The following is a 26410-nucleotide window of genomic DNA, read 5'->3' as shown; positions in this document are numbered from 1 at the left end:
TGACTCCAACAGGTTCTTCTGTAAGCCAAGCTTACCGAAGATGAATGATGCCAGAACAGAGAGGTCTGGATTCACATCCTGGACCTCCCACTTGCTGCATGACCTTGGGCAACCACCTTCCTCTCTTTGGATCTCAATGTAACCATTTGACACATAGGGCTGGGGGATGACCTCCCTCAGCGCCAACATCCCTCCCCTCCTCCTGTGCTTTGGTCAAAACACTTACCAAGAACTCTGGAGGGCCAGTTCACAGACACTCAGGGTTTTCAAAATAGCAGCATTCTTTTCCTAAAGTATCTTCCCACCCTAGGATGCATCCACGGGAGGGAAGGATCGTCGGCGTTCACATCTCTGGCTCCCCAATCCAGCTTCACAAAAGCTAAGCCTGTCTGCCTGCCCCTCTCTCTGAGGACCCCGTGGCGGGAGAAGCCAAGCCGAGGCACTGGAGGCTTCTGCCGATCTAGGAGCAAGCCGGTTAAAAGCCACGGTCTGCATGAGATTGCAGGTGTCCTGACAGCCTGGGTTCCCTTCCTGGGTTGGTGTTGGGGCTAATTAAAGGGTTAACATAGGCCACATAAAAATAGTTTTATCGGTAGAATAAATACATTTTTCTTTTTTAATATGGACACATATTTTACAAAAGAGCCCCATAGCACTATGGGAAATTAAGATCCTTCTACAAAAAAGAAGATGTAACTCGGGTACGATAAAGCTCTAATGTTCTAACGGATCCCGTCTGGACTGCCCATGGTGTCGGGCACCCTGGAGGTGGTGGCACGGGCAGTGGGGTGTGGCCGCAGACCCTCCTGTGGTTTCTCTGGCTTCTCTGCACTGGTGACCAAGGTCAGGAGGGCCCGAGGGTGTGCAGAAGGAGGGAGGCTGTGATGCTGGCCAGGATGGCAAGGAGGAGGCCCAGGGCAGACTGTAGGCAGTGGGGCGCTGAGCTGCCGGTGGGCCCCTGCTCTTCCTGCTGCTGAAGCCGCTCTGAGAGCTGCAAGGGTGGCCCTGCGGTCCCGGAGCTGTGCGTGGGCTGCAGGGGCAGCGGGGGTGGCGAGGCGGCCGTGCTGGAGGGAGACAGAGAGCAGAGAACCATGGAGTCACCTGTCAGTAGCCTCATCCTGGGATCTGGCCTTGGGTTCGGAGGCGACAGTGAATCTGTTCTCTTCTCATGTTATGTATTTATTTATTATTAGTTTTTAGTGTTTTTTCATTTATTTTGAGAGAGAGAGAGAGAGAGAGAGAGAGAGAGAATCTCAAGTAGGCTCTGTGCTGTCAGCACAGAGCCCGATGTGGGACTCAATCTCACAAACCATGAGATCATGACCTGAGCCGAAATTGAGTCGGATGCTTAACCAATTGAGCCACCCAGACGCCCCTCTGTTTTCTTCTCAGAAAATGGAGAAGGAGACAAGGGGCCGGGCAGGGAAAGTGAGTGGCCCAGAGCCACACAGCCAGCCAGCTGGGTTCCTGAGGCCTCACGGGTAACAGCCTGAGATGGGTTCCAGGGCAGAAAGAATGAAAGTGCCGTGAAGGAGCTGGGTCTGGGGTCCCACTGGGGCAATCAGCTTCCACACCTGTGTCCTCAGGTGCCGTCCTGCGCCCTCCCCTCCCGCCGGAGATAAACAGGAAACAAAACACCCCCAAACCCCACCATCTCCCGGCCCTGGTGATCACAGCTACCAGTTATGGAGAGTCTCTCTGGCCTCAAAACAAACCTTCACAGTGGGGCTCATCACCCCCTTCACCAGATGAGAAAGCTGGGGCTCAGGGATAGATGGCACCAGGTCCCAGGGGGAGGGGGCAGCACCCCCTGGGAAGGAGCCCTGGGTCAGCTGCCTTTTACACAAACACAGGGAGTCTTAGTGAAAGGTGTGATCCTTCACGGACTTATAAACATAGAATCCGGTTTTGGAGGCAATGGGTGAGATTGTTGGCTGAAGAGAACCTATGAAAAAGAGAGGGAGGGAGAGACGGAGAAATAAAGAGAGATTAAGTACAGAACAAACAGGCCGGCTGAGGCCGGGGCCGGGTGTCACCAGGAAGTGGAGGGAAGGGCAGGGCCAGGTGATCTGCTCAAGTTCCGGAAAGAGAGAAATAGGAGATGATGAACAAAGAGAGGGAGGGGACTGAGTAAGAGAGGGGTCAAGGAAAGATAAGGACAGAGGCATAACAAAGAGAAGCCACAGCGGGAGAAGCCTCCAGGATGAAGAAAGAGGTGAGGCCCCAGGGGCGTTGGGCCCACACCTCCTCTAGTGGAGCCCTGGCAGGGGAGGCAGAGAGAGGATCCAGCAAGTTCCATCACAGCACAGGGGCCCCATGCAGGGCAGGGCCAGGAAAGCCTCCCGGGGGAAGTGACAGCAGCCAGCTGTGAAGTCAGAGTCGAGCTTGCACTTGGCTAAGGGTGCTCCTGGCGGTCAGAGAAGTACTTACCCTGGCTGGCGGCAGCTCTGTGCCAGCGCTTTGCACACATTAACCTCTAATTCTCATGGCAACACTACGAGGCAGGTCCGATCTAATCCCTGCGTTACTTACGAAGAAACCGAGGCACGAAGAGGTTAAGTAATGTGCTCCAGGACTCACAGCAAGGCTGGGATCTGAACTGGGCACACAGTAGGTGCCCCCCAGCACTTGATGCGCTGGCAGGAGGCTTGCCCCTCCCCGGGTGTCTGTGGTGCGGGCAGCCTCTCCCCTGCGTGACACGGCCCCCTTTCCAGAGCTTACTGCCCCTGCCCAGTATGCCGCTCACTTGCTGCGTGAGCAGGGAACCCCCTGCCTTGCCGGGGCCTGCGCTTCCATGTGCTAGGACAGGGTCGCTGCATCATGTGAGCTCTGTAATCATCACCACCATGGTCCAGCCCCACTGCCATCCCGGCTGGACGTCTCTTACACAGCCTGGCTCGGCCTCAGGGCTGGGGCCTCTGCTCTGGGAACGGGCATCCACATGCCCTCGGTCAAGGAGGAGGTCCTCGCTCCCCGGCCCGTCCTCCTTCTCTGCTCCTGGTCATGCTCCAGCCACAAGAACATGCCACATCCTCACACGAGGCTCTCCTCGACCTGGTGGCTACAGCCGCCATGTGTGTTCCTCAGTCTTTAGAAACTCCCAGAGCAGCCATCAGAAAAGGAGGGAACAAGAGTGTGTCATATGCCCCATGCACAGAAGGAAGATGCTCCTGGATAGACGGTGTGCCTGTGGAACAGGAGAGGAGGGCAGACCAGGAGGCTTTGAATGTCCCTCATAACCCACAACATCTGGGGTGATGCCCACCTGTAGCAGCCTGCAGAGCCCCCAGACCTCGCACCATCTGGTGCCGGCCGGCCTCAGCTTTCCGGGCTCTGCCAGCACACACCACCCTCTGCGGTCGCATCGACGGTCATTTCCGGTCCACCTTCGAAGGCCTGGCCCAGTGCCCTCCCCCCCCCCCCCCCCCCCCGCCGTGGAGGCCCCGGGGAGTTGCCCACCAAACCTCGAACGTGTCCCACTGATCCCGCTGTGTCACCCGCAGGTAACTATGTGTGCACGGGAGGCTTGCGCGGGCTTCCGTACGCGAGGCGCTCACAGCAGCGCCTGGCACGCGGTGGGCACGCTACGTGGCACTGGCCACCTTTGGCGCCGTTATTAGCATGCTTGTGTCTGCCTCTCCCACTACCAGCGTCTTCCCTTTGTGAAGTGCCTCCCCTGAGCCAGCAGACACTGTGATGCTGTACACGTGTCATCTCATTATCCCCATTTCTAAGGTGAAGAGACAGCCTGAAGGGGATTAGGATACAGAGGTGCCTGGAGGGCACAGGAGCTTGCGTGCTGCCTCCTGCTGAGACCTGGAAAACCTGTGCGTGGAGGCCTGCCAGGGTGGGAGGTGAGGCCTCCCGTGGCCTCGAGCCATTACCTTAGCCCCTTCCCTCCCTTTCTCTTCTAATGCAAAGAAAACCCCTGCGCGCTACGCAAAGCGTCCATGATGGTCCCTTCCTAGCGGCTGCCCCATCCTTTCGGCTTGAGCAGCCAGGAGGCTAGGAGGCTTGGCCTCAGGAGAGGAGGCTATGTGCCACTTGGGGTGCCTGGAACTGGGGGCCCAGGCTGGCCGCAGGCAGCCCCGCCATCAGAGGGAAGGCCAAGTGGGAGTTATGAAAACCGTCTCGAAAGGCGCCCAAAGGCATTTGCTTTCACACTTTTAAAACCAAAGATGCACACTCCCCCTTGGAGCCTGAGCGGGGGTTTTATTGCTTGGAAGGAGTCCCAGGGAAACGGAGTTGGGGGGGGGGGTGCGGAAAGCCCCTCCAAATGCCCCCACCTTCCGAGCCCACTCTGCTCACAAAGCTCAGTCCCCCAGTCCAGATCCCCCCACGCCCCCAGGCCCGTGCAGGGGAAGAGCGTCTCATGGCAAAGTGGCCTCAAAGCCAAAGCAAACACTCTGAGAGTGTTCCCAGGCTCCGCAGACGGCTGGCACCAAGGGGCCGAGTCTGCTCTGAGCCGACAGGGCCCCTCATGTGGGGAAGGGCCCCGCTGCTTGGGAGGAAGGCTGAAGCCCTGTTCTAGCTTGCCCTATGTCCCTGTGTGCCACGTGGCGTGGGGCAAGTCCTGTCCTCAAGGCCTCAGTTTCCCCACGTGTACAATGAAGGAGCAGGTACAGACCCACGGACGTTAAAATGTTTTCTAGTAGCAGAAGCTAGAAGTGAGATCTTAGGCAGAAGTTCAGGGTATAAAGCACAGAAAAGGAGGGCCGGTGCCTGCGATGGTGTCAGCTGTCTGCCCACTGAGGCCCCTCCAGAGGGCTACCTGGAGTAGGAGGCCAATCCGTGTACTTAGAAGGTCTTGAAGAGCCATCTGGGGCTGGGTTCTGGGAGTCTCAGAGGCTGTGGCTTTCTTTCCAATACTAGGGACTGCTGGCTGTGCCCTAGGTGACCTCCTCAGAGGCTTCCAGGGAGACAGTGTGGAGATGGGCCTTGGGTGAGGGGGACCCACCTGATAGGCTATCCTGCTGCCTGAGGGTGCAGCTCTCCCTGTGGTCCACCCGGAGGAGACCCCACGGCAACTCCGGTCTGGCCTCAGCCTCTCCGGGCCAAGCAGGTCGGAGACCTGAAGCGACAGGTCTGCCTGCTGCCTGATATCCCAATGTCCGAAGCCCATGCCAGCCTCCACGCCTTTGCCCTCATGGCCCCCTCTGCTGGGAATGCCCTTGTCCTCCCCACAGCCCTGGCGGACCAATCCCTTCGCAGGTGCAGGAAAACTGACTGGGGCTCCAGGGCTAATTCAGCCACAGCGTGTTAGGGAGCCGTCCCTGCCTGGCCACGACCTGAGACTTTTTCTGTTTTTGTCCCCACCAGCTCTCAACACGGGGCTGGGTAACCGGCACGTGGCCAGTGTGCTCCTGTCAAGCGGGGGAGTGGGCAGCACCCACTTATGTTTGAAACCTAAGACGTGCGAAGGGCCCACGAGCAGCTCCTGTCGGGGAGGGAGGAGAGAGGGAGAGTGGCATCTTAGACCAGACTGAGAGTCCCACCAGCAACTCTGGGGACAACTGTCACCAAGTGTCACCAGGGGTCTGGGGCCAGCTTACCATTCTATAAGCATCATCTTGTTTACTCTCTAATCCTCAAAGCAAGCACAAGGAAGGGCCGGGGTCTGAAGCCTGTTCTGCCTGAATTTGTCTGTGCTTTTATGCACGAAGCGGTCCTGCTTCCCATTTCTCATGGGGGAAGAGAATCCCCCATGGGTGGGATTCCACCTCGAATCCCATAGCATTCCGGCCCCACACAGAGACACCAGCACCCTGGAGCCCCCTGGGAGAAGGCCTGGCTTTGCTAAGAGAAAGTGTAGCTGGGGAGCCTCAGGCAGGATGTCCCCTGGGCAGACCAGAGAGGGGTCTTCCTCTTCCAGGGGACCCTGGCCATCTGCTCAAAGTTCGGGGAAAGTGAGGCCCAGAAAGACAACGACACGCTCTGTGTGTGTGTGTGTGTGTGTGTGTGTGTGTGTGTGTGTGTGTGTGTCTTGTACCCCCTGCCCCTGCATGGTGCACCCACAGGACTCTGGGTCAGTACTGATTCCCACTGCGCCTCGCTTCTGGCCATGCCCAACACTTCCCTGCACCCACCTCCTCATGACTGTCCTTCCATCCAGCACTCTGTCCCCTTGTTTATCCAGCCCTCTAACCCCATCATACGCGCACATACCCCAGCCGTGGGCTGGGGGAGCAGCGGGGCTGCCATGACCATCATGGACCCAGTCAAGGCCCTCACTGCACAAAAAGAGAGACCGAGGGGACACCTGGGTGGCTCCACTGGTTAAGCACCTGACTCTTGATTTCAGCTCAGGTCGTGATCTCACGGTTTGTGGGATAGAGTCCCGTGTAGGTTCCACGCTGACAGTGCAGAGCCTGCTTGGGATTCTCTCTCTCTCTCTCTCTCTCTCTCTCTCTCTCTTTCTCTCTCTCTCTCTCTCTCTTCCCCTCCCCACCCCACCCCCAAATAAATAAATAAATAAGTAAATAAATAAATAAATATTTAAAAGAGATAGAGAGACTGAGGACTGTCACAAGTCTCATTTCTCATTGGGGCAGTATGTAGGCACACAGCCAGCATGGGAATGAACCCTGAACTGCTGTCCCCCCTCGTGGCCCTTAGATGTGGGGTTCTTGAGAGTTCTGTGCCCCTGCTGTACAGCCATCTGCAGACATGCACTTGGCCCCTTCCACAGGGTCCTCATTAATCACCCTGCCAGGGCTGCTGCTTCTCTAAACTTCCTCCCGTGTGTTTACGTCTTGGGTAATGAGGGGTGAGTGGGGGGGAGCTCATTCCAGGTGGTGGTCTGGCCAGCCTCTACCCCCAGTTCTCTCCCTCCTTGTCTCACTCAGGCATGCGGTCAACAAACCCTCACGAGGCCCCCGGTGGCCACAGAAGTCCAGCCCAGATCTGGTGCCTCCCGGCCTCCGGGCCTTGGGACACAAGTGAGGATTTGCAGCCTGTGTGACTGTGCTAAGACTGGGGCACCTGCAGGAACTGTGGGTTGTGGGAGAGGAGAGAAGGGACACTTCAGCCAGTGAGGATGGGGATGTTTGCCAGGCAAGGGTGGGGTATTTGTGTGGCCATGGGCGAATGTGACCCTTAGCATTAGACAGACCTGGGTTGTGGGTTCTGACTCCACAGCTCACTTGCTGTGTGGGTTTTGGGCGTTACCTGACCTCATTGGGCCTCAGTTTCCTTTTTTGTCAAACAAAGCTTACTTCCAGGACTACTGACAAGACTGGGGACATGAGGGTTGTAAGAGCCTCGTGCCTCCCCCACCCAGAGAGAAAAGCAACGGCATAGGTGGGAGATGGGCTGGGCACGGCCGACTGAGGGGCAGCACACAGCTCAGTGAGGACAGGGCCTGCAGGAGAGGCAGCTGCAGGCCGGAGGGAGCCGATGCTCTGTGTCCAGGCTGGGCGGCAGAAAGCTCACTGGGCAGTGGTAGGCAGCACTGGAGAATCCCAGGCTGCTGGGGCAGTGCCCTTGGGCAGGGGTCCTGCTGCCGGGTCACGGGTGTAGCATGAGTTGGGAGAGGTGATGGATGGCACCAGCCAGATTTGGGGGCAAGAAAATGAGAGAATTCAGAACGGAATCACAGCTCCAAGGAGAATGGTTTTGTTAGAATGGCCACGAATGGGCTTTAGGTCCCCCCCTCGGAGAGCTGTCCTCTGTTCCCTCTCAGAGAGCTGGAAACTTGGAAAGCCTAGGAGGATGGGGTGAGTCCCCTGGGAGTGACAGAAGCTCAGGGCCTGCTTGCCTAAGAAGCATTGAGGAGCTCAAGCAGGGTGCCCTTCCGGGGAAACTTCCTTCTCCAACCCAACAAGATGGAAGAGAGTTATCCAGCCACAATTTACCTGTTAGGTGGGAGAAAGGGCTCCCTCTTGCCAAAGAAAAGCTATTTTCTTATACTGAAACTGGGCTCTGTGTTTCAGAGCTACATGTTGTGAAAAGGAAACTGTTTGGAGTCGTTTGCCGAAATTTAGCTTTCAGAAGTGGTTAGCGCTGGGGGGTCAGTTGCTGGAGCTGACAGCCAGCCTCCTGTCCCCTCCTGGGCTGGGTCCGCCACTGGCTGGGTCTCTCAGTCACCCCTGCAGGTTGTCGAGGGCCCGGAGTAACCCTCTGATTGGAGCTTTTTATGTGCTGCCAGCTCCAGCACTGGCCCTGCTCCTTCCTGGCAGCCTGTGAGTGCTCCTCAGCACGGAAGAAGTGGCCCTCTGACGTAACCCCACGCCCCTGATCCTGGTTTGGAGGGGGCGCCCACGCTGGGCACACGAGCCAAACGTCACGGCTAATCTAGCCATAGCAGTGCCTCTGCCTTCGGTGGGACAGGCTGGCCAGGGCTCTGTGGAAGTACATTTCCCAGTAACCCAAGTCAGACACTTTGAAACCAATGGCCCAAAGGAGCAGTGGCCTCCACTCTTACTTGCTGGAAGTCTTTTCAGAACAGTGCACATCCAAAACTTTAAGACAGTGGACTGGACATGTCAACCTTTTGTCGATGACTCAGAGACCTGCCTGCAGGAGGACCGTGAAGTAGACAGTGCAGGAGGCAGCCCCCGATTGCTTATGTGACCTTGGACAAGCCCCCCGTCCCCAACCTGGCCTTGGTTCACCATCTGTAAACGCAGAACTGGGTCTACGTTTCCCAAAGCTGCTGCAAAGACTCTGCGGCACACATTCAACCAAGTGCAGACTCAACGCTCAGCTTGCCAGCCCATGCCCTGCAGGTGCAAGTTTATGAGGTCTGCAGTGGGGCCTGGGCATTTGTTTGTTTATAAGTATCCCAGATGATTCTGGGCATTCTGGGGAAATCCTGGAGGATGATCTTTAGGGTTCAGGTGAGACTTGGAGTCTGCAAGGGCCCACTGCTGGGGTACGATGTCCAGGGCTGGGCTACCACGGGGGGTAGGACTCTGACCTTCACTGATGACCACTCCCTGGGACAGCCGGGGTGTTCTGGTGACACTGCTCATTACATATGGAGATTCCTACCCCAAAGCAGAATCTAGGGAGACTGCTCTATACTGAGTCTTTGGTGGAAATTGGGAGACAGTATCCTGGTTCCGTCAGGAGCTTTGGAAACAGACAGGCTGAGAAGGTGGCACAGGGGTGGCAGAAGAACACAGGCAGGGGACAGATACCTATCTGCACAGCAGGATGATTTCTGCACCTGCCCATATTTGACATCATTTATCACAGATTCCCCTTCCCCTCCTGAGAGACAGCCCACGGCAGTAAGGCTGTCCGTCGTCACCTGCCATCTCTTTCTGGCAGAGTGAGGCCCTCTGCAGCCTCCCTGCCAGGGTGTCGGCCACTAAGACCTTCCAGGCGCAGGGAGCTTATGACGTTTCGATGTATCTTCTCCCAGTTTCACCTTCTGGCCCATGGGACAAATGGAGTTAAGGGGAAAGCAGGCTTTTGTCTACCGCACCTGAAGGAAGTTTCTATCTCCTTGCCTTTAAAATGCAGACAAGTGTGCTTGCTCTCATTTTGAGAATACAAATGAAAAATCATATGTGAGCATACTCTGTAGACCCTGACGGATGAACAGGAAGAGACTTTGTGAATCGGGGGGTGAGTCAAGTTATCCCAGAAGTTTCCACCCAAGCACCCACATGGCTCACTTCCTCCGAGCAGGGCCCGGGATGAGAGGGTGCCCCGGGCTGACCCGGAGAGATGCGCGGCTCCTGACAGGCCTGCCCCTCCCCCCGCTCACCTGTCCTCGATGCGGACCCAGAGGTCATTGAACTGTCGCGGCCGCTGGTGTTTGTTCTGCCTCTTGTGCCACTTCTTCTGCCGCCCAAATTCCTCCAGCTGGCTGAGGCTGTCGGGGAGCAGGAGGTGTGGGGACAGGGCTGGGTCCTCCTCCTCAGGTGGGACGGTGGGGGTCGCTGAGGGTACTGCGGGGAGGGCGGCGGCTGGGGTCACCGGGGCCGGGCTTGCCGAGGTCCCCTCGGGTGGAGGTGCGGGACTCCGGGCGGCAGGGCTGGAAAGGGGCAACAGCATGTGAGGTGCACGTGTGGGATTGTGTCAGTCACGTACGACAGGGAGTGCAGCCCGGTGAGAAGGTTGTCACAGCAGGGGAAAGGCTGGGTGCCCCTGGTGGGCCCGGCGAGAGGAACCCAGGGAAACCACTGTCTCATGTCCAGAGATGGAGTTTTGACCCATTCTTTCTTTGATCGGCTCAATAAATGTCTCCTGGGCACCTGCCCTGCACCAGGGACCTTTCTAGAAATTGGGCAGAAGCGGTCACCAAATCACGTCCCTGTTCTCTTCGAGCTCACACTGAAGTGAGAGCTGGAGAATAAGGATGTCAGATTGTGGGAGCCGCTGGGGAGGGCAGGAGAGGGAGCTTGAAGGTGGAGGCTGCTAGGCTGGCGGGGGGGTGCTTCTGGTCAGTGCAGGGTGACACCTGAGTCCAGGCTAGTAGGAGGTGAGGGAGTGAGCTGTGGGCAGGCCCTGGGGGCCTATCTCGTCTTCTTCGGGGTCTTTCATTCCACAGGCTCTGGCTGAGGGGCTTGGGGCAAGTGACCTGACTTCACTGTGCCTCATCTCCGTCTCTGCAGAATGGGGGCGCTACAGCCTGCGCTTCCGAGGGGCAGCATGAGGGTCTCCTAAGTTACCACAGGCAAAGCCTTGCGAACAGTGCCTGGCAAATAGTAAGCTGTGGAACTGTTTTTAGTAGTTAACAGTATTAACTAAAAATTATAAAATATTAATGCGGTGGTTTGTATCATTCACACAACCAGCCATCTGTGCATTCAACAGCTATTCCCTGAGCATCTTTCTGGGGAGGCAGAACAGTGTTAAGCAGGTCAGAGCTCCAGCTAGAGGTGGACAGACGTGGGTTCACATGCTGGCTCTATGGCTTACAGGCCGTGTGACCAAGGGCAGGTGACATAGTCGTCTCAAGCGGCAGGCAGCTGTGAGATGGGAGTAGTCACAACACGCGCTTCGTAAGATCGTCATGAGGACAAATGAGATGAGGTCCTAACACAGTGCCTGGCACACAACAAGCCGTTCTTTGATATTGGCCTATAAGCACATGGACTTGGCTGTAGCAGGCACTAAAGCACTGATTAGGGGTGTGTGTGTGTGTGTGTGTGTGTGTGTGTGTGTGTAATTCACTTTCCATGCAGTGCTATACACATAGGTCTCTTAACCTGGGAACAGCCTCTGCTCCTCTCCCTTTTATTCTTTCCTCTCTGGGGCCCAGATGGACTCCCTCGGGAGGACCTCAGACCCTGGCAGAGGGCTGGGCGTGGTATAGGGAGTAGAAGGGCGAGGCGGCACCCGAGGCGGCGAGAAACCTGTTCTCTTCTACCCCCCCACACACAATGGGGTGAGGGGCTTCTCTCTCCATGAGAGGGGAAGGCCATCAGCTCAGCCTGTCCATCCCCAGCCCCCACAGCAAGCCCAGATTCCCAGGGCCCAGGAGATGCTGCAGCTGCTGGGGAGATAATTCAAAACAGGCGGACAAAAAGATGGGTCCAGGAAGCACCTGTGGCCGATGATGGCTTTTATTGTTGGGGCCTCCCCAGCATCCCAGCTCCTCGCCCCACCCGCAGGATTTCGGCGTGCGCTGGAGCCTGGGGCTGAGAGCCCTCGGAGCAGGGCCGGGCGGGGAGGCGGGAGAGGCGGGGGACCTTCCTCTGATGCCTGGGCTCTGAGATGAATAGGAGTCGAGGCAGCAGCGCCGGCCCGTTTGCCCGCCCTGCCTGGCCTGGAAAGACACAATGAGCTTCAAGGTGAAGTCCTTGGGCCTGTGAAGGGGAGCATGAGGAGTGCCTTGTCCCCAAGGCTGCCTTGGATGCCTCACTCCTCCAACACACCCCTGCCCTGACCCAGGGCAGACCGGATTTGTGCCGCACTCAAATGTTCATCAGTCTCGTCCGGTTGACTCAGATGATCAAAAGAGGAAGGAGTCCAACGTGAGGGAGTTTTTAAGTTCCTCTAGAAGGGCCATGGAGACGGGAGAGCAGAGTGCTGGCCCAGAGCTAGGAGGCCGGAGGCTCAAAGCTCTGGGGGGCCCCAAGCCTCGTCTGTGCAGAGCAAGGAGGAAAGCCTTAGGTGTTCCGAGCACATCCACCCCCTCTGGCGCCCAGGGAGGGGACAGGGAGTAGTTAGGAGCTGAGGAAGACTCTAGAGCCCAGCTGCAGTGACAGAAGCCGTGTGTCCTGCAAGTGACGTCACCTCTCTGGGCCTCAAGTTCCTCAATTTTAAGATGGGGGTACTCCACGTTCTACCTCATAGAGCTCTTGTGAGGATTTAATGAGCTAAAAGGGCTTAGAGCCCGGTGTATAAAGATTCACTGTGACCATTCAAGCTTCTTTCTGACTCGAGTTCTTGTAACGCCAGAGACTGGGGCTGAAATCGCTCTGTGGTCGCCCTTGGGGGGCCAGCGAAGAAGGTTCCTGCGTAACAGTTGGAGGGCAGGCTGCAGAGAAACACCCTCCTACCCCGGAGCTGCCCAGAGTGTGCTGACACCTTGTCATGCTTGCCCTGGCACCGTGGACCACAAGTGGACCCAGCTGACCCCTGAGCACCTAGTCCCAGCCTAGGGTGGGGACAGGAACCCTTCCGAGGAAAAGGATGGCCACTAATGGCTATTTGAGTGGAGTAGGTGTACCTTGGTGGGAAAGTCAGGGGTGGGAGGGCCCCCCAAGAGGTGTGGTCAGAAAAAGGTGACCGGGTGTGGGCAGGGCTGGGCATCCCCAGGTCTCTAGGAGTCCCACAGAGTCCTTCCACCCCACCCACTCACCTGGCCCTAAATGCTGAGCAGCTCAGAACCTACCCCTCCTCCTGTTCCCACTGCCCCACCCCTCAACCTCACCTCCCCCAGGTTGCCGAGATTGCACACCAGCTTCCTTCTCGGTCCCCCCACCTCCAGCCCGGCCCCTCCACTCTTGGCTGCCTGGTGAAGGCCGGTCCCTGCAAGGCTTCTTCACAGCTTGCCCCGCAGGCCCGAGCAGAAAGGCTGGGTGCAGGCTGGCCACGCAGCACGGGGTCGGGCACGGTTCATGGATGGTGGCAGCAGGCCAGCCGGGTGCGTGCCCCCAATGCCTCAGCTGCTTACCTGTGGATGGTCTGCCCTGCGGGCGTGTGCTCCACCTCCAGCCCCGCCTGCCGGAGGACATCAATGACTGTGTTGTTTCCCAGAAAATGACCTGGAACACAAGGGACAGAGTGGGCTCAGCCACCTGCCGAGTCGGCAGCAACCAGGACAGCCTCAGGCCAGTGGCCTACACCAAGGGCAGTGCAGTGTAGCTGGAAGTTGTGCTGGAGCCACCCTGCCTGGGTCCAAATCCTGGCTCTGCTGCCTACCAGTGGTACCTCCCCAGGCCCAGTTTCTGTGCCCCATTCCCAGCTGTAAAGTGGGAATGATGGTGATAGCGGCCTTCAGGGTTGTTGCGAGGCCCACGGGAAGAGTGGCTGGCACAGTAGCAAAGGTTCACAAGTGTTTCACGTTGCATCGTGCCATTAAGCTGACCCCAGCCCCAGGCTGTAACAACATCCACAGCACAGTCTTTGTGCAGAGGACCCACGCTCTGGCTGCGGTCACCGCAAGTTTTATACCAGCAAAATAAAGTGAATTAAGCCTGTGTCAGCCTACAGTGGTCGTGTAAGGCCCAGCTCTGAGAAAACCTCCTCCAGGAAGCCCTCAAGCCTTCAACAGGTCTGTGGCTCATCTTTGTGAGTTCCACCAGCAACTTGAGGTGCCCTTCGTTAGCACGGGGGTGGGTTCTGCATATTCATGACTGTCTCCTCACCAGGCTCCACTGTTCTCTCAGCGTCGGCTGGACCCGGGCTTTCGTGGATTCATTTGTTCACCTCTGATCCAACATTTAAAGACCACATATTTCAACCCAGGCCCTGGGGTGGCCCCAGAAGACTCACAAGGTGTAAGATGCTGGGGAGGGAGAGAGCAGCAAATGGTTGCAATGGTTACAGGGTCCAGCGGTGGCAGTGGCACAGAAGAGGTCCAAACAGAGAGCGGAACACCACAGAGGTGGCCCTGCTGTGTGTGTGTGTGTGTGTGTGTGTGTGTGTGTGTGTTGGGGGGTGGGGGAGACGGGGGTCTTCATCTCACGCAACCCACAAATCATTCACTCAACTAAAGTTTATGGTGCATTTGCTCTGTGACCAGCCTTGTGCCGATCGCTCAGAATGCAGAGACCCACAGCCCCAGATGAGCCCAGAAATGGCTCTACTGCAGCAGGACGTGGGCGTGAGGTCTAGGAACACAGTGAAGGCTCTCCTAGACTCTGGTTAGGAAGAGTCCTCGGGAGGCCGAGTGAGTGGAGGCGGTAACTGCTGGGAGTCGGCATGCTGGCAAGCCCCTCCTCCTCCCCGGGCCTCAGTCTCCCCACCTGTTCAATCCGGGCAGAGTGGCAGTGGCCCCTTACAGCCTCCTAGCCCGTGTGCCTGCCATGCAGCCCCACTCACGTGGGCGGCACATTCTCCTCCACTCCCCATTCGCTCCAGAACCTGGGGAGAGATCCCTGTACCATTACTCTAATCGCCTGTGACAGGTGGTGACAGGTGGGGAGCCAGAAGGTCAGCATGTTGACAGCCCCAGGGAGGTCTGAGGAGAACAGACAGTGGACAAGCTGCGCGGGAACGGAGAGGCTCCGGCATGGAGGAAGCGAGGCTGGGACCGCAGAGCGGGTGGACAGAGGGCAGAGCCTGCAGCGCTCTGCCGGATGGCCCTGCACACCTCTGGGCCGCCTTCATGTCCCTCACTGGCCCGCCATGGTGCCTGGAATCCACCTTGGGATCACCGCAAAAGACTACCGGTCTGGGAGTGACAGACCCGGGTTCCAGTCCAGGACCCATCATGCTCACTCTGAGACCTCGGGCAAATCCATTACGCTCAAATGCTCCCAATGTCTCTGTGTACACGGGAGGGATCCGCCGGCACCCCTGCTCTCAGACTCTATGGAGAAGGCTTTTGTTTGACTTCGGAGACCCCTCCCTTCTTCCCTCTCTCCCTCCTGTTCTTTACCTGCTCAGTTCATTAATCTGACAAACACTGAGCGAGTGCACATCTAGTGCTAGCCAGTGGTGAACAGACGGGGACCTGTTCCAGCCACTCCGTCTCGAGAATCAAGGTCTTTTGATCTGGGTTAAGTACTAGGCAGAGGGAAGCACAACCTCAAGTCAGGGAAGACTTCCTGGAGGAGGTACTGCTAGCGGAAGGGTGGGATAAGAATTAGCCAGGCGAGGGGCACCTGGGTGGCTCAATCGGTTGACTTTGGCTCAGGTCATGATCTCACGGTCCGTGAGTTCGAGCCCCGCGTCGGGCTCTGGGCTGACAGCTCAGAGCCTGGAGCTGCTTCAGATTCTGTCACTCCCTCTGTCTCTGCCCTGCCCCACTCACACTCTGTCTTTCTCTCTCTCTCAAAAATAAGTAAACATTAAAAAAAAGATAATTAGCCAGGTGAGGATGAGAATCGGGCACAGGCTGGGGGGCTGTTACAGCCAGGGGGAACAGCATGTGTGAGGCTAGGGGATAAGTGAGGCTCATTTGGGAAGCTGGCTATAGAAGTCACACAGACAACACAGGCATGAATAGCCCCTCCCAGGGTTCCAGCCTTGACCCAGTCCTGTCGAGGACAGAGACCCAAGCTCCTGTCATGTTTGTGAATCTCCTGAGCAAGTGGGCTTCCCTGCCCCCAGCTTCAGTCTTCCTGTGTGTCAAATCGGCATTCATCCGTTTGGTGGGGCTGTAAGGTCCTAATGAGGCAGGAGGAGCGAATGCCCTTTGGAAAAGCCCAGCGTGCACTCCAGAGTGACGAGCTAAGCCAGTCCCCGGTGGGGCCACAGAGTCATCCTCACCCGTGACTGCCCCCGGAGTGTGACGCAGCTGGAAGGGGGCCTGGGCACGATGGCCTTTGGCACACGGGTGGCAGGAACTCCCTGCCAGCGGTTCTTGGAACTCACTGCTGGCAGCAGAGGCGATTCCTTCCCCACTTCCACGGAGACCCTTTAAAGGCCAGGGCCTCCAGGCCCAGCAGCAGTCCGCCGGAGGATTTCAGGAACCACCAGGGGAAGCATGACGGCGGCACGGGAGCAGCACTGAGTATTTACTGAGGCCGTGTAGCCACTCTGAAAGCAACGTTCCTGGAGTGGGCGGAGGGGGTGCTTGAAGGCCTGAGCCTTACAGAACTGTGGCTGGATCCCCAGCACGGCCTGACAGCGTTTCAGTGTCCAGTCAGCGCCCTGTCCGTCCCCTCAACCTCAGCGGTGCTAGCCCTTACTGTGAGCAGAAGACTTCAGACACTTTGAGAAGTTGGAAGCAATCAGCCATGAGGTTTTTCAAATTCCATCTTTCCTTCTCCAAGTCACACCCACCTTCACTTCCGTCCCTGCAGGGCAAGGAGACGGTGTCCGTCCCCCTCCTGGACGTGGCTCCCTGCACAGCGCCAGGACGCACCCTCCCCAAGCAGCCTGCGCCCCAGGACTGCGGGCACAAGCCATTGGTTCCCAAGCCCGGGTCCCACCATGGTCCCCACCCCACCCTCTCTGGGCCTAGTTTCACAGGACCCCACGATGACACTGCACTATCCTGCTTCTCTCCATAGCCCTACCACTGCCCTGTGCCCACCTTCTCGGTGGGTTCCTCTTTCTCCTGCCCAGTAAGTGTGGGGGCCCCATCGCCTTCTTCTCACGCACAATCTGTGGACAAATCACGCACCCATATGGTTGCAATTACCATACAACACAGACCACTCTGGAACTACTGCCCTAGCCCAGGCCCGTCTGACGGGCAGCCTGCACGTCTCCACCTGACATCTGCCAGAGCCTACAAAATCCAACTCACCCTCCCCTCCTGGGATGCGTCTCAGCTGAGCTCTGTTATCCAAGTTGGATGGGCTGTGTCCCGACTCTTCGTCTCCCTCCTCATCCAATCACTGGAGTGCCCCTGATCTTTCCTCCTAACCATGCTTGACCAGCCCAGGTCACCAGCAGCTTCTGCCCGGAACCACTGCAGACACAGTCTTCCTTGTTACCTCACTGCAGCTGGAATGATCTTCCCATACCCCAGAGCCGCCCCTGTCAGAATGTGTTCCCAGCAAGCCACTTGGGAGACTGTGAGTTTTTTGAGGGCAGGAGCCATGCCTGATTCATCCTCGACCCCAGCGCTAAGCCCAAGTCTGGCACACAGTGGCGGCTTGGCGAATGTTTGCTGAATGAATGAATGACAAAACCTGTTACTCCACATCCTTGCCCTGATCTCATTCTATCCCCAGAAGACTTGAGCTCACAGATCCCCTCCCCTTGTCGCCAACGCCTGGCCTCTTGGTGATGCTCCTGCAGATTCTGCCAATCCCAGGAGCTTGGGCCTTGCACCAGCCTGAGTCAGGGCCCAGTGCCTGCTGTCCCCAGACGCTGGCAGACGGGGCTTAGGCTTGCCTCCAAGGTCACAAATCCTGAAAAAGTCACCACACCCATCCTGGAACCTGCAGGGAAGGTGTGGAAAGTTTCCAAAGGGGCCCCAAAGCACTGGGGCTTAGCCTGCGTGGCTTGCCCAGGCTCCTGGGGTCTCCTGGCCACTGCTCAGCAGCGACTTCTAGCACTGACAGCTGTTCTCTGGCCAGCTCTCTGCAGGAAGGCACGTTCCATTTCATCTGCAGAGGCTACATGGGTGAGGAGAGGAGGAAAGAGAGGGAGGACAGTGAGGGGGTAGGGCACACAGAGCCACAAAGACAGAGAGTAGGGGAGAAGAGGCTACAGAGGCCGAGAGAGAAGAGAGACACCCTCAGGGAGAGACAGAGAGAGGAAAAGAGCACCAGGACACAAGGAAACAGAGGACAGACAGATGAGAGTGGGGAGAGAGGGGCTGGGAGATAGGCTGTAAGAGACACAGAGACATCAGGAGGGAGAGAAAAAAGGAGAGACACTGAGACAGAAAGCAAGAGATAGAAGAAAACAAAAACAAGGGCAGAGATACAAAGAGACAGAGATAGAGGAGAGAAAGAAAGAGGAAAGAAGAGAAAAAGAACCCAGAAATGAAAACAAGGGGCATGCATGGTAGAGGAGAGACTGATCTGAGGATATCATGGAAGACTTCCTGGAGGAGGAATTCATGTAGCCAGGACTCCCAGGATGAGTGGGATTGAGGAGACATACATGGAGTGGGGAGGGGGCAGGCCAGGGCTAGAGGAGGTGGGGCTGGTGTGGTGATTATCTCTCTAAGCCCACAAGCGAGGGTGCCACTTGAGGGACATTCATAAGCAAACGGGGAAGGTGTCCTGCTCTTCATGGGCACAGCCCCATGACGTTTTAGTGCAGAGAAAAGGCTCCCCTTCTTCCAGGTGTAAGCAGGCGTGTGCCAGGGCACAAGGCTCAGCAAACAGAGCACAGGCTGGATCTAGCCTTTACCCATTGCTGGCCACAGCCTGACAGCCCCCATTTACCAAGAACCAAGAGCCAAGAACCCTGATCTGGGGGTAGGACAGAACCTGGCTCAACAGCCCAACTGGCTATGTGACCTCAGGTAGTGTCCTTCCCCTCTCTGTGCCTCAGTTGCCCTACATGGTCCCCTGGGTCTTCCCACCTCTACGATTCCATCATTTGATAACCTGAATACAAAGTCCTACTGAGTGAGTCTCCTGGGTACACGGTGGTTCTCCCGTGTCATCTCACTTCATCCTTTTGGGAACCTGTCGAGGTACCCCCACAGTTTCCAGACAAGGACAGGAGAGCTCAGAGAGAGGAAAGGACTCGCCCCAGGTCACACAGCTGGTAAAAGGCCAAGCTCACTTCCATCCGGAGATGTCATAGCTCACGGCACGCTCTCATACGTTCGCTCCGAAGCATTAGCATCTGCAAGGGATCCTGAGGTCACATTAGGGGGCAGGGAGCTGTCAACCACGTGTGGCCTCTGCAGGGTTCACCAGATCGGAGGGAAAGGCATGTGAGCACTTAGCAAGAAGAATACACCAATTAACAAGGTGATTTTGAGACAATGTTGGGGGGCCGGGCAGAGGGGAGAACCAGATGTTCCCCCAAAGGTTCCGAAGTAACATGGGCTCCCCTCCACCAGTACACGTTTTCTCTCCAGTGAGCTCGCTGGGTTTCCAGCATTTTCCTCCTGGAGGAGGGATCCCAAGCTCATATTTATGTTCTGTCTGAAATTAATGCAAGGGAAACTTTCAAATGCTAATCTATCTTCCAGGATTAGCCGGCCGGATGTCAAGTGACAGAGGTGTTTGTTTTCCTGAGGAAGTGTGACAGGAGGGCTGCATGGAGGGACTTTGGGATTCATGGACACTGGGGGTACCACAGGGCTTCTGATCTCCCAAGGAAGGTCTGCCTGGGAAACTGGCAGAGCTGGGTCCTTTTTCTCCTGTTTCACCAGCCAGCCCAGGGCAGGGCGGGGGCATTTTCTGTTCAGTAAGGGCCAGGATGACGCCTCCCCTGCACCCAGTCTTGTGCCAGGAACTGAGACACATGGTCCCCACCCCGGAGGAGGTCACAGTGCAGGGAGGGGAGGGAGAACAGGCAGGCAAACCCTTACAGGGCAGTGAGAGCCCAGCAGCGAGGGAGGGCCACCAGGGGCTATGGGGCTGAAAAGGAAGGGCTTTCACGACAGAGGACATAGCACATGCACAGGTACAAAGGGAAAAAGGGTGTGGGTGTGCAGGCCACCACCAGTGATTCCGGGTGTTGGAATATAAAGTGAAAGGGGAGGTGGGAGATGGTGAGGGTCGGAGCAGCAGGACAAGACTAAGGGGGCGGGTTTCAGCTGGGCCCAAAGAACACTCTCCCAGGCAACTGTCCAGTTCTGTAAGGGAGCGAGTGTTCCATCCCTGGAGGTGTGTAAGCAGAGAGGCAATGAGTGCTTGTCAGGCTTTCACAGAGGGGATTCAGACACCCTCCAGGGAGCTGAGAGTGTCTGGGTGGAACCCGATTCTGCCCCCTTTGCCATCTGCTCCTCTCTGGAGGTTGCCAGAACCCAGGATGTTAGCAACAAAGAGCCCTGAGCCTTCAGCTGGTCAGCTCAGCTCTGCTGTTAAATAATGGGAGGATAGATACAAATACCAAGAAAAGCACCCCCGCCTGCCATTTCTCTAAAAGTCAGACTGAATTAGACTCTTTGATTCATAGTCTCACCCGACCTTACTAGGATCCTTCTGAGGCCACCAGAACCTGCCCAGTGTCATACAGACAGAAAGCGGCGGAACCGGGGTTTGCCTAAGCCTGTCCATGGCTTGGAGCGTGTCTGTTTAAAGGGCGCTTCATGGAGGCAGCTGATGAGGCCGGGGCTCCCTGGGCATGGGCAGGCTCCCTCTGGGGTTGGAGCTGCTTCTGGGCCTCCGACACCTGTCTGACAGTTGCCCAGTTTGGGGGTCCCCTTCAGGACGTCCCCCAGTTGTGTACTTCCTCTTAGAAGCATGCACTCCCACCCGCCACCAGGCCCATGCCTGCAAGCCAATCCTCTTGGTTCTTTTAAAAGCTCCAGGGTTTGAGCCTTTTCATTCTCTTTGGACCAGATCCTCTTTCAATTAATATTGTTTAGAGGTGAGGAAGCCTGGTGCCTGTACCCCACTCCATCAGTAAGGGCATAAATCCTGGGGGTTTAGGTCAATCTGCACCTTGAGGGGCCTGGAGCCAGCAGCTCCTCCTCTGCAAGCCCTTGCTGGGACCTCTTGGCATGTCCCAGGCCTTGGGAACCCTGAGACGGGTCAGACATGGAGGCCTTTCCTCCTGGGGTCTGACACGGCCTTAGCCCCAAGCAGTGGCTGTGCAGTGGTTCAAGGTCACCAAGAGGCGCTGGGGGAGAGCCCCAGAGACAGAGACTGCAATGAGTTCTGTGACTGCAGGGGTGGTGCCCGGCCCAGGGCTCGCTATGGCCAAGGTAACTCTACAACATCCAGAGGCTCCTTTCCTGGAGTTACAGCACCCGGGACCCCAGGAGAACTTCCCGTTGGCCAAGCTGCTCCTGAGCCTCACTGTTGCTTGGAGCTGAAGCCGGCTCTGGAGGTCTCCGTGCGGTGTCCAATCTGGGTCCTCAGAGGCTCAGAGGCTACTTCTGCCTCCCCCTGCCACCCCCCCATCCCCATGATGGCCCTGCTGTCTCCTGCGGGGAGTCCTGTCCCTGGGGGACTGTGGGCCCCGAGGGGCCAGGACTCAAGTCATAATAACAAGAGGTCACATTATCCAGTGACGGTGCTGCCCCAGGTACTGGCCAGTACAAGTGCAAGCACACCGACTCTCAGGCTCAATTTAGAGAGGAGAAATCTGACATCAGAGAAGTGAAGTACCTGGTCTGCCCAGGAGACTTCCTCTACAGAGAAGCACTAGCTTTCTAATTTAGGCAGACTGGCTCTGAAGCCCACGCTCTTTATCTAGGCCATTTCACCTCCTGCCTTCCCCACACAGCCCGGCAAGAGTGCCGAGCCCGTGGCTGATGTTCGTAGACCCTGGCTCACCGACAGGTCCATCCTGGGACACAGGTCCTCCAGTCTCCTCTCTCCCCCATTCCAGAGGGCAGGGTTGGCTCCGGTTAGGGACAGGCTAGCAGATGGGATGTTCCTCTGGCTGGCTGGCTGCACTTGGCTGAAACATGAAGGGTGACTCTGGCCAAGGATCACAGCCCTGAGGAGGCGTGCCAGCTGCCAGATGTGCACATGGTGGGGAGGAGGGCCCTTTGAAGCACCGTTGGAAATTCTGAAACACTTTCGGATGCTGTGGCCTCGTGTTCCAGTGAGGGGAATGTGGCAGGCCGTGGGCGTGCCCCTGGGAGAGGAGAAAGTGGCTGGGCGTGTGCTGCCTGTTCATTGCATCCTGTGTTTTTAAGGTTTAAAAGGCCCTACACGGGACATGGCTGCTCTCCTATGCTCCGCCACGAGCTCCAAAGAGCTTCTGTTCATGAGGCTATGGCGTGGAGGACCCAGGTGGGAGGGAGGTGGGTGTGGGTATTGTCCTGACGACTATGGGGATGATGAGGAGCTGGAAGGCAGCTGGACCTGCAGCGGGAAAGTTTTAACTGGTTCCTACCTCCTCCAGGAAGCTTCTCTGACTTACCTTCCCTTCTAGACTGGGAGATGACAGAGTGCTCAGCACAAGCAGACCTGTGATAAGGAAATCATGCAGGGCTGTGAGAGCCCAGCTCCGAGGTCGTGGAAAGCCCAGGCAGAAGAGGAAAAGGGCACTCTCAGCAGAGCAGAGGGCCCAAGCAGCAGCTGGAGTTTTCATTTTGAGGGGAGGAGACTGGCCATCAGTAAGAATGACCTATCAACGTGACCAACATTTCACTCGGCTTCTGTTTCTCTCACTTCCCGTCTGCACCTCGACTTACCCATCTGCCGAACGGAATAATAAATACCACCCTGTCTCCCGCCAAGAGGAATTGAGGACATAGAGGTCATATGAACGTCCTTCAGGCAGGATCGTACCACCCTGCAGACAGCTATTGCTGCTGTTAGTAATAAAAAAGATGTTACTGGTGTTTGATGCATTGGGATCCCATTCCTTCTCTCAGGCCCGGGGCTTCACCACCAATCGGCTTCTGTGTCCCAGCCCCCCGGCGTGTTTCTGAGTATGGGCCTGAGGGCTGGGGTGAGAAAGGCTGAGCGGCCTGGAGGCCGGATGAGCTGGGTGTGCGGGCACTGGGGCAGCAGCTACCACATCTGTCTTTGCTGCTCACACAGCCCGCCCAAGAACTCTTCCAATCTCGCTTTGTGCCTGGACCTCTGCTTCCCGTGGGTGTAGGCGGCAGCCGCCCTACAGGGAGGGATCTCCAGGTGCTGGAAGGCTCTTTGCTCCAAAACCCTCCCAAAGGATCCAAGAGTGACTGAAGCAAATCAAAGCAAAATGTGGGGTTCTTAGAGCCACCAACCTTCCAACAACAGGATCAAAGGGCTTGGAATGTCAGAAGGTAGAACCATACTCAGATCAGAGCACTTTAGGATTCTGGAATGTACGGGTTACCACCGGCTCTAGGGTTTTCAGTGAACGGGCCCTAGTGGTTATCCAGTCCACCTTTGAGTCTGGCTTGTACTCCAACCCAGCTCTGCCAGCTCCTACATTACTTATTCTATCCCAGATTCCAGGATAGCCAATAAGTAAACATCTCAAGAAGGCCCAGATTCCTAGAGCTAGGGACAAAATGGTCATTTTCTTTTGGTGCCTGGGACTGAGACCTCCCTATCCCTCTGAGGCCTGGGGGACTAATGGAATGACTAAACATAATGAACTTGATTCTGGCTGATTTGGTCTACCATGTCTTTGCAGAACATCCCCTAGCTGGTGGTGATTCTGAGGAGGTAAGGACCCTGCCCTGGAGTGGTTCACACACCCTGGGATGCCCATGAAGCAGTGGGTACTAGGATAAAGTCAGGAGAAGGCCTGGGGGACGGCACTGACATTTACACTTCAGCGTTGCTGTAGAAAACCTTGCAACCCATGACTAGAGACCACTGTGGGTTCGTGGGTTCGTGGGCCCTCAAATGCCAGCCAGCAGTCTGTGTTCCAGGCAGTCAGAACAGATGTAAGGCAGGCATGTGCCCGACTCCTGGTCAGGCACACATCACTAATCAATCGCGACCTCTTCTCTGCTGAGCCCCGATTCGGTTTTATCACCCCTTATACCATCACACTCCGGGCAGCCACGACCAATCAATCAATGCCAGCTGTCCCAGGAGATGAAAGCTATTTGACTCCCTCGTCCATGCCAGTTCTTATGGCCAGTCTTGCTTGCGTTCATGCCAAACGTTCTTTCTGGAAACCAAGAACCCTCCACTTTCCTCTTCTTTCTCTGCAGATGCCTGTACCTGCTACCTTACAGAGCGGAGCTCTGATGAGAAAGCTATCAGGTTACTTTTCCACTAGCAAATGACTTGTCTGCCAGCTTCCTCCCTCCTTCCAGTACAGGTAAGGAAGTGCTCTTCTCTACCCAGGCCAGACCCTCTACTTGAGTTCTGCCCCCACCCTTCCTGCCTTCTTGCAAGACGGGGCTAGTAATATTCCCCACTGAGCAGCCTCACCCCTCCTGTGTCTTTCTTTCCATCATGTTTCAGGCATGCTCAATTCTTTCCCACGGTAAGAACAGCTGGGTGGGTAGGGCCAACAATACAGCTACAAATTTTTATTTTGCCAAGTAAGGGCTCTGAAAAGTCCCTTTGCCTTACATCACTATCATTTTTTTTTTTTTAAAGCGAAAGATGTTTAACTTCAAACATGGTAGAAAGGAGATAATTTCAGAGTATTAGATAAGCCTGTAAACTGAATAAATTTAGTTAATAAAAACTCACCACCTAGTACCTATTTTATAAGTTGTTTATAGAGCAGAAGAAATCCCAGAATCTGCACAAGATCTTTGGGGACCCTTCAGCTTGTCCTTGAGGCTGGTAGTCAGGAATAGGACCTTCCATCCCCCTGGACACTCCTCTCCATGGCAGTGGCTTGGGCCATTCCAGAATGTCTGGGTTTGCACACTAGCCACAACCACACCTCCTGGAGGACAGGGCTTCTGTCTGATGTCACCCCCAGATGTCCCCCAGGCCTGGTCAGAATTGTCAAACATGTTCACACCCCACCTGCCCCTGAGCCCACCGAGTAACCTCCAGAAGAGGTCAGATAGTGGCTCGCTACAGAAACAACACTAAGGAGAGTACTCTTCTGTGGGATGCGCCACCTAAAACAATACCCTTCCCACAAACCCATCAACATTTCAGGAATTCTAGAGCAAGGGCACCATGTATGGAGGAAACGGCTAGGACTAGGGACCCTAGAAACCAGGATTCCAGTTGGACATCTGCCTGCATGGCCTTGAGGAAGCCACTCTTCCTCTCTGGGATTTAGTTTTCATCTGCAAAATGAGTATAATAAAACCCATCTCGTGGTGTTATTGTGAAGGTCAAAGGTAACGTAGGCTAAGAGCCTGGAGTGGTGGTTGGCACATAGGAGGAGTTTTTATTGTAAGGATCTCTCCACTATGGCAGAGAATTTTAATCCTGTGATCTAAAATGAACATATTTAGCACAACCTGATGAAGCAGGTGTATTATGCCCATTTTGCAAATGAGAGACTGAGGCCCTTGGAGGTGAAATGGCTTTCCCAGCGTCTCTCAGCTGATGGTGGTAGAGCCACACTCTATACACAAGCATCCTGACACCAAAGCTCTTACTCTTTGTACTGAATCTCTCTGTAGAACAGAACAGAGGAGGGGTAGCCAGACTGCTATCACACTGGAAATCCCCGTCTGTACCTGTGGGCTTTCGGGAAGGGAATCTGGAGCAGAGGTGGGCTGAGGAAGGGTCTGGATGGGCACGGGGGTGGGGGTGGGGGGTGGGGCAGGCAGGTGGAGGCTCTCTTGTGTGCCTTAGCTTACTCCTCTGGACCCACGGAGCCTGAGGCTGGCCTAGAATGGCAGACCCCAGCAGGGGCCTGGCTCAGACACCAGGCAAGCCCCAGCCGGGGCAGGGGGGGTAGGGCGAGGCAGAGGTGTTTATCATTATGTTTCTGTTTTCTAAGGTATTTCCTAGAGACACCCATTGAGCCTGGAACTGAGAGAGCTTTGCATGAGCAGACACATCTGGGGGACGGCTGGGAATATTTCCAGTGGCATAGGTCCTCCCTCCCTCCCATGGCCTTGGGGACCCTGGGTCTTCTTTGAGGACCAGACAGAGGATGGTCTGGTGAAGAGTCAGTGCCCGATGGTCTAGGAAGGGCTGAGATGCGACTGCAGAGGCCCGCAGACAGAGGTGGATAGAGGGGAGTGGGGGTGTCTGCAGGTTGCACACTGCCCAGGAGTGCTGGTCTTGGTGCTGCACACAACTCTTCAGCTGCCACAGGACGTGGGACTTGGGAGTCACGTGGCCATAAGAATGCAGAGGGAGGCATGGACTTTTCTCGCTCTGGGTTGTGCATGGACATATTCCATGACAATACAGTGGTCGTCACAGGTCTATACAGCTGGCTCCCTGACTGCACATGAGAACAGAGTTCCTGGATCATAGCTCCTGGGCCTGGGGTCCAGCCCTGCCTCTCTCCCTGACTTGCCATGAACTTGACCCGTATCTTGACCTATAGGGACCTCAGTCTATCCAGAACTCAGATGAGGTGGACAGGCTTGAGCCTGGAGGCTGCATCCAGCTTTGAAATTCTCAGGTCGAGGGTGGATGTGCAGTGCGGGGGAGAACATTTGTTTTAGGAGTGGCCGAGCCTCCAGTGCAGCTGCCAGCAAGGTCCACACATGGCTCTGGGCTTGTTGTTATTGGATAGCAGGTCCCCGAGAGCTGAGGTGGGGCTCACGTTGCCCTGACGTTCCTGCTGCCCTGTCCACCAGGCCCAGAGGAGACCAGGAAGGGAGGATCTGGCCAACATTCCCACACTTGTTCGTTCCTTCCCTCATTCTTTCTTCCATACACTCATGACACCTATTACATGTTACTACAAACAC

At 56.3% G+C, this 26410-nt stretch overlaps 1 protein-coding gene and 1 long non-coding RNA gene across 2 annotated transcripts in view; one reads left to right on the top strand and one right to left on the bottom strand.

Annotated features, from left to right (window-relative positions):
* Positions 1-584: 584 nt before the first annotated feature.
* Positions 585-26410, bottom strand: part of TRABD2B (TraB domain containing 2B) — a 213112-nt gene continuing 187286 nt past the window's right edge. Inside the window, exons 5-7 of the mRNA XM_060622699.3 lie at positions 13076-13166; positions 9716-9985; positions 585-1064 (exon numbers count right to left, since the gene is read on the bottom strand). Coding sequence (XP_060478682.1) covers positions 845-1064; positions 9716-9985; positions 13076-13166 — 581 coding nt within the window. The 3' untranslated portion in view covers positions 585-844. The remainder of the gene's footprint in view (positions 1065-9715; positions 9986-13075; positions 13167-26410) is intronic.
* Positions 18991-22461, top strand: LOC132671651 (uncharacterized). The gene is made up of 2 exons (XR_009607201.2): positions 18991-19617; positions 22045-22461. It is a non-coding gene; the product is annotated as an uncharacterized LOC132671651 (long non-coding RNA).

The sequence above is a fragment of the Panthera onca genome, chromosome C1, assembly GCF_046562875.1.
Source record: "Panthera onca isolate mPanOnc1 chromosome C1, mPanOnc1 haplotype 2, whole genome shotgun sequence".
Lineage (NCBI taxonomy): Eukaryota > Metazoa > Chordata > Mammalia > Carnivora > Felidae > Panthera > Panthera onca.
This window is presented reverse-complemented; position numbering and strand designations above follow the sequence as displayed.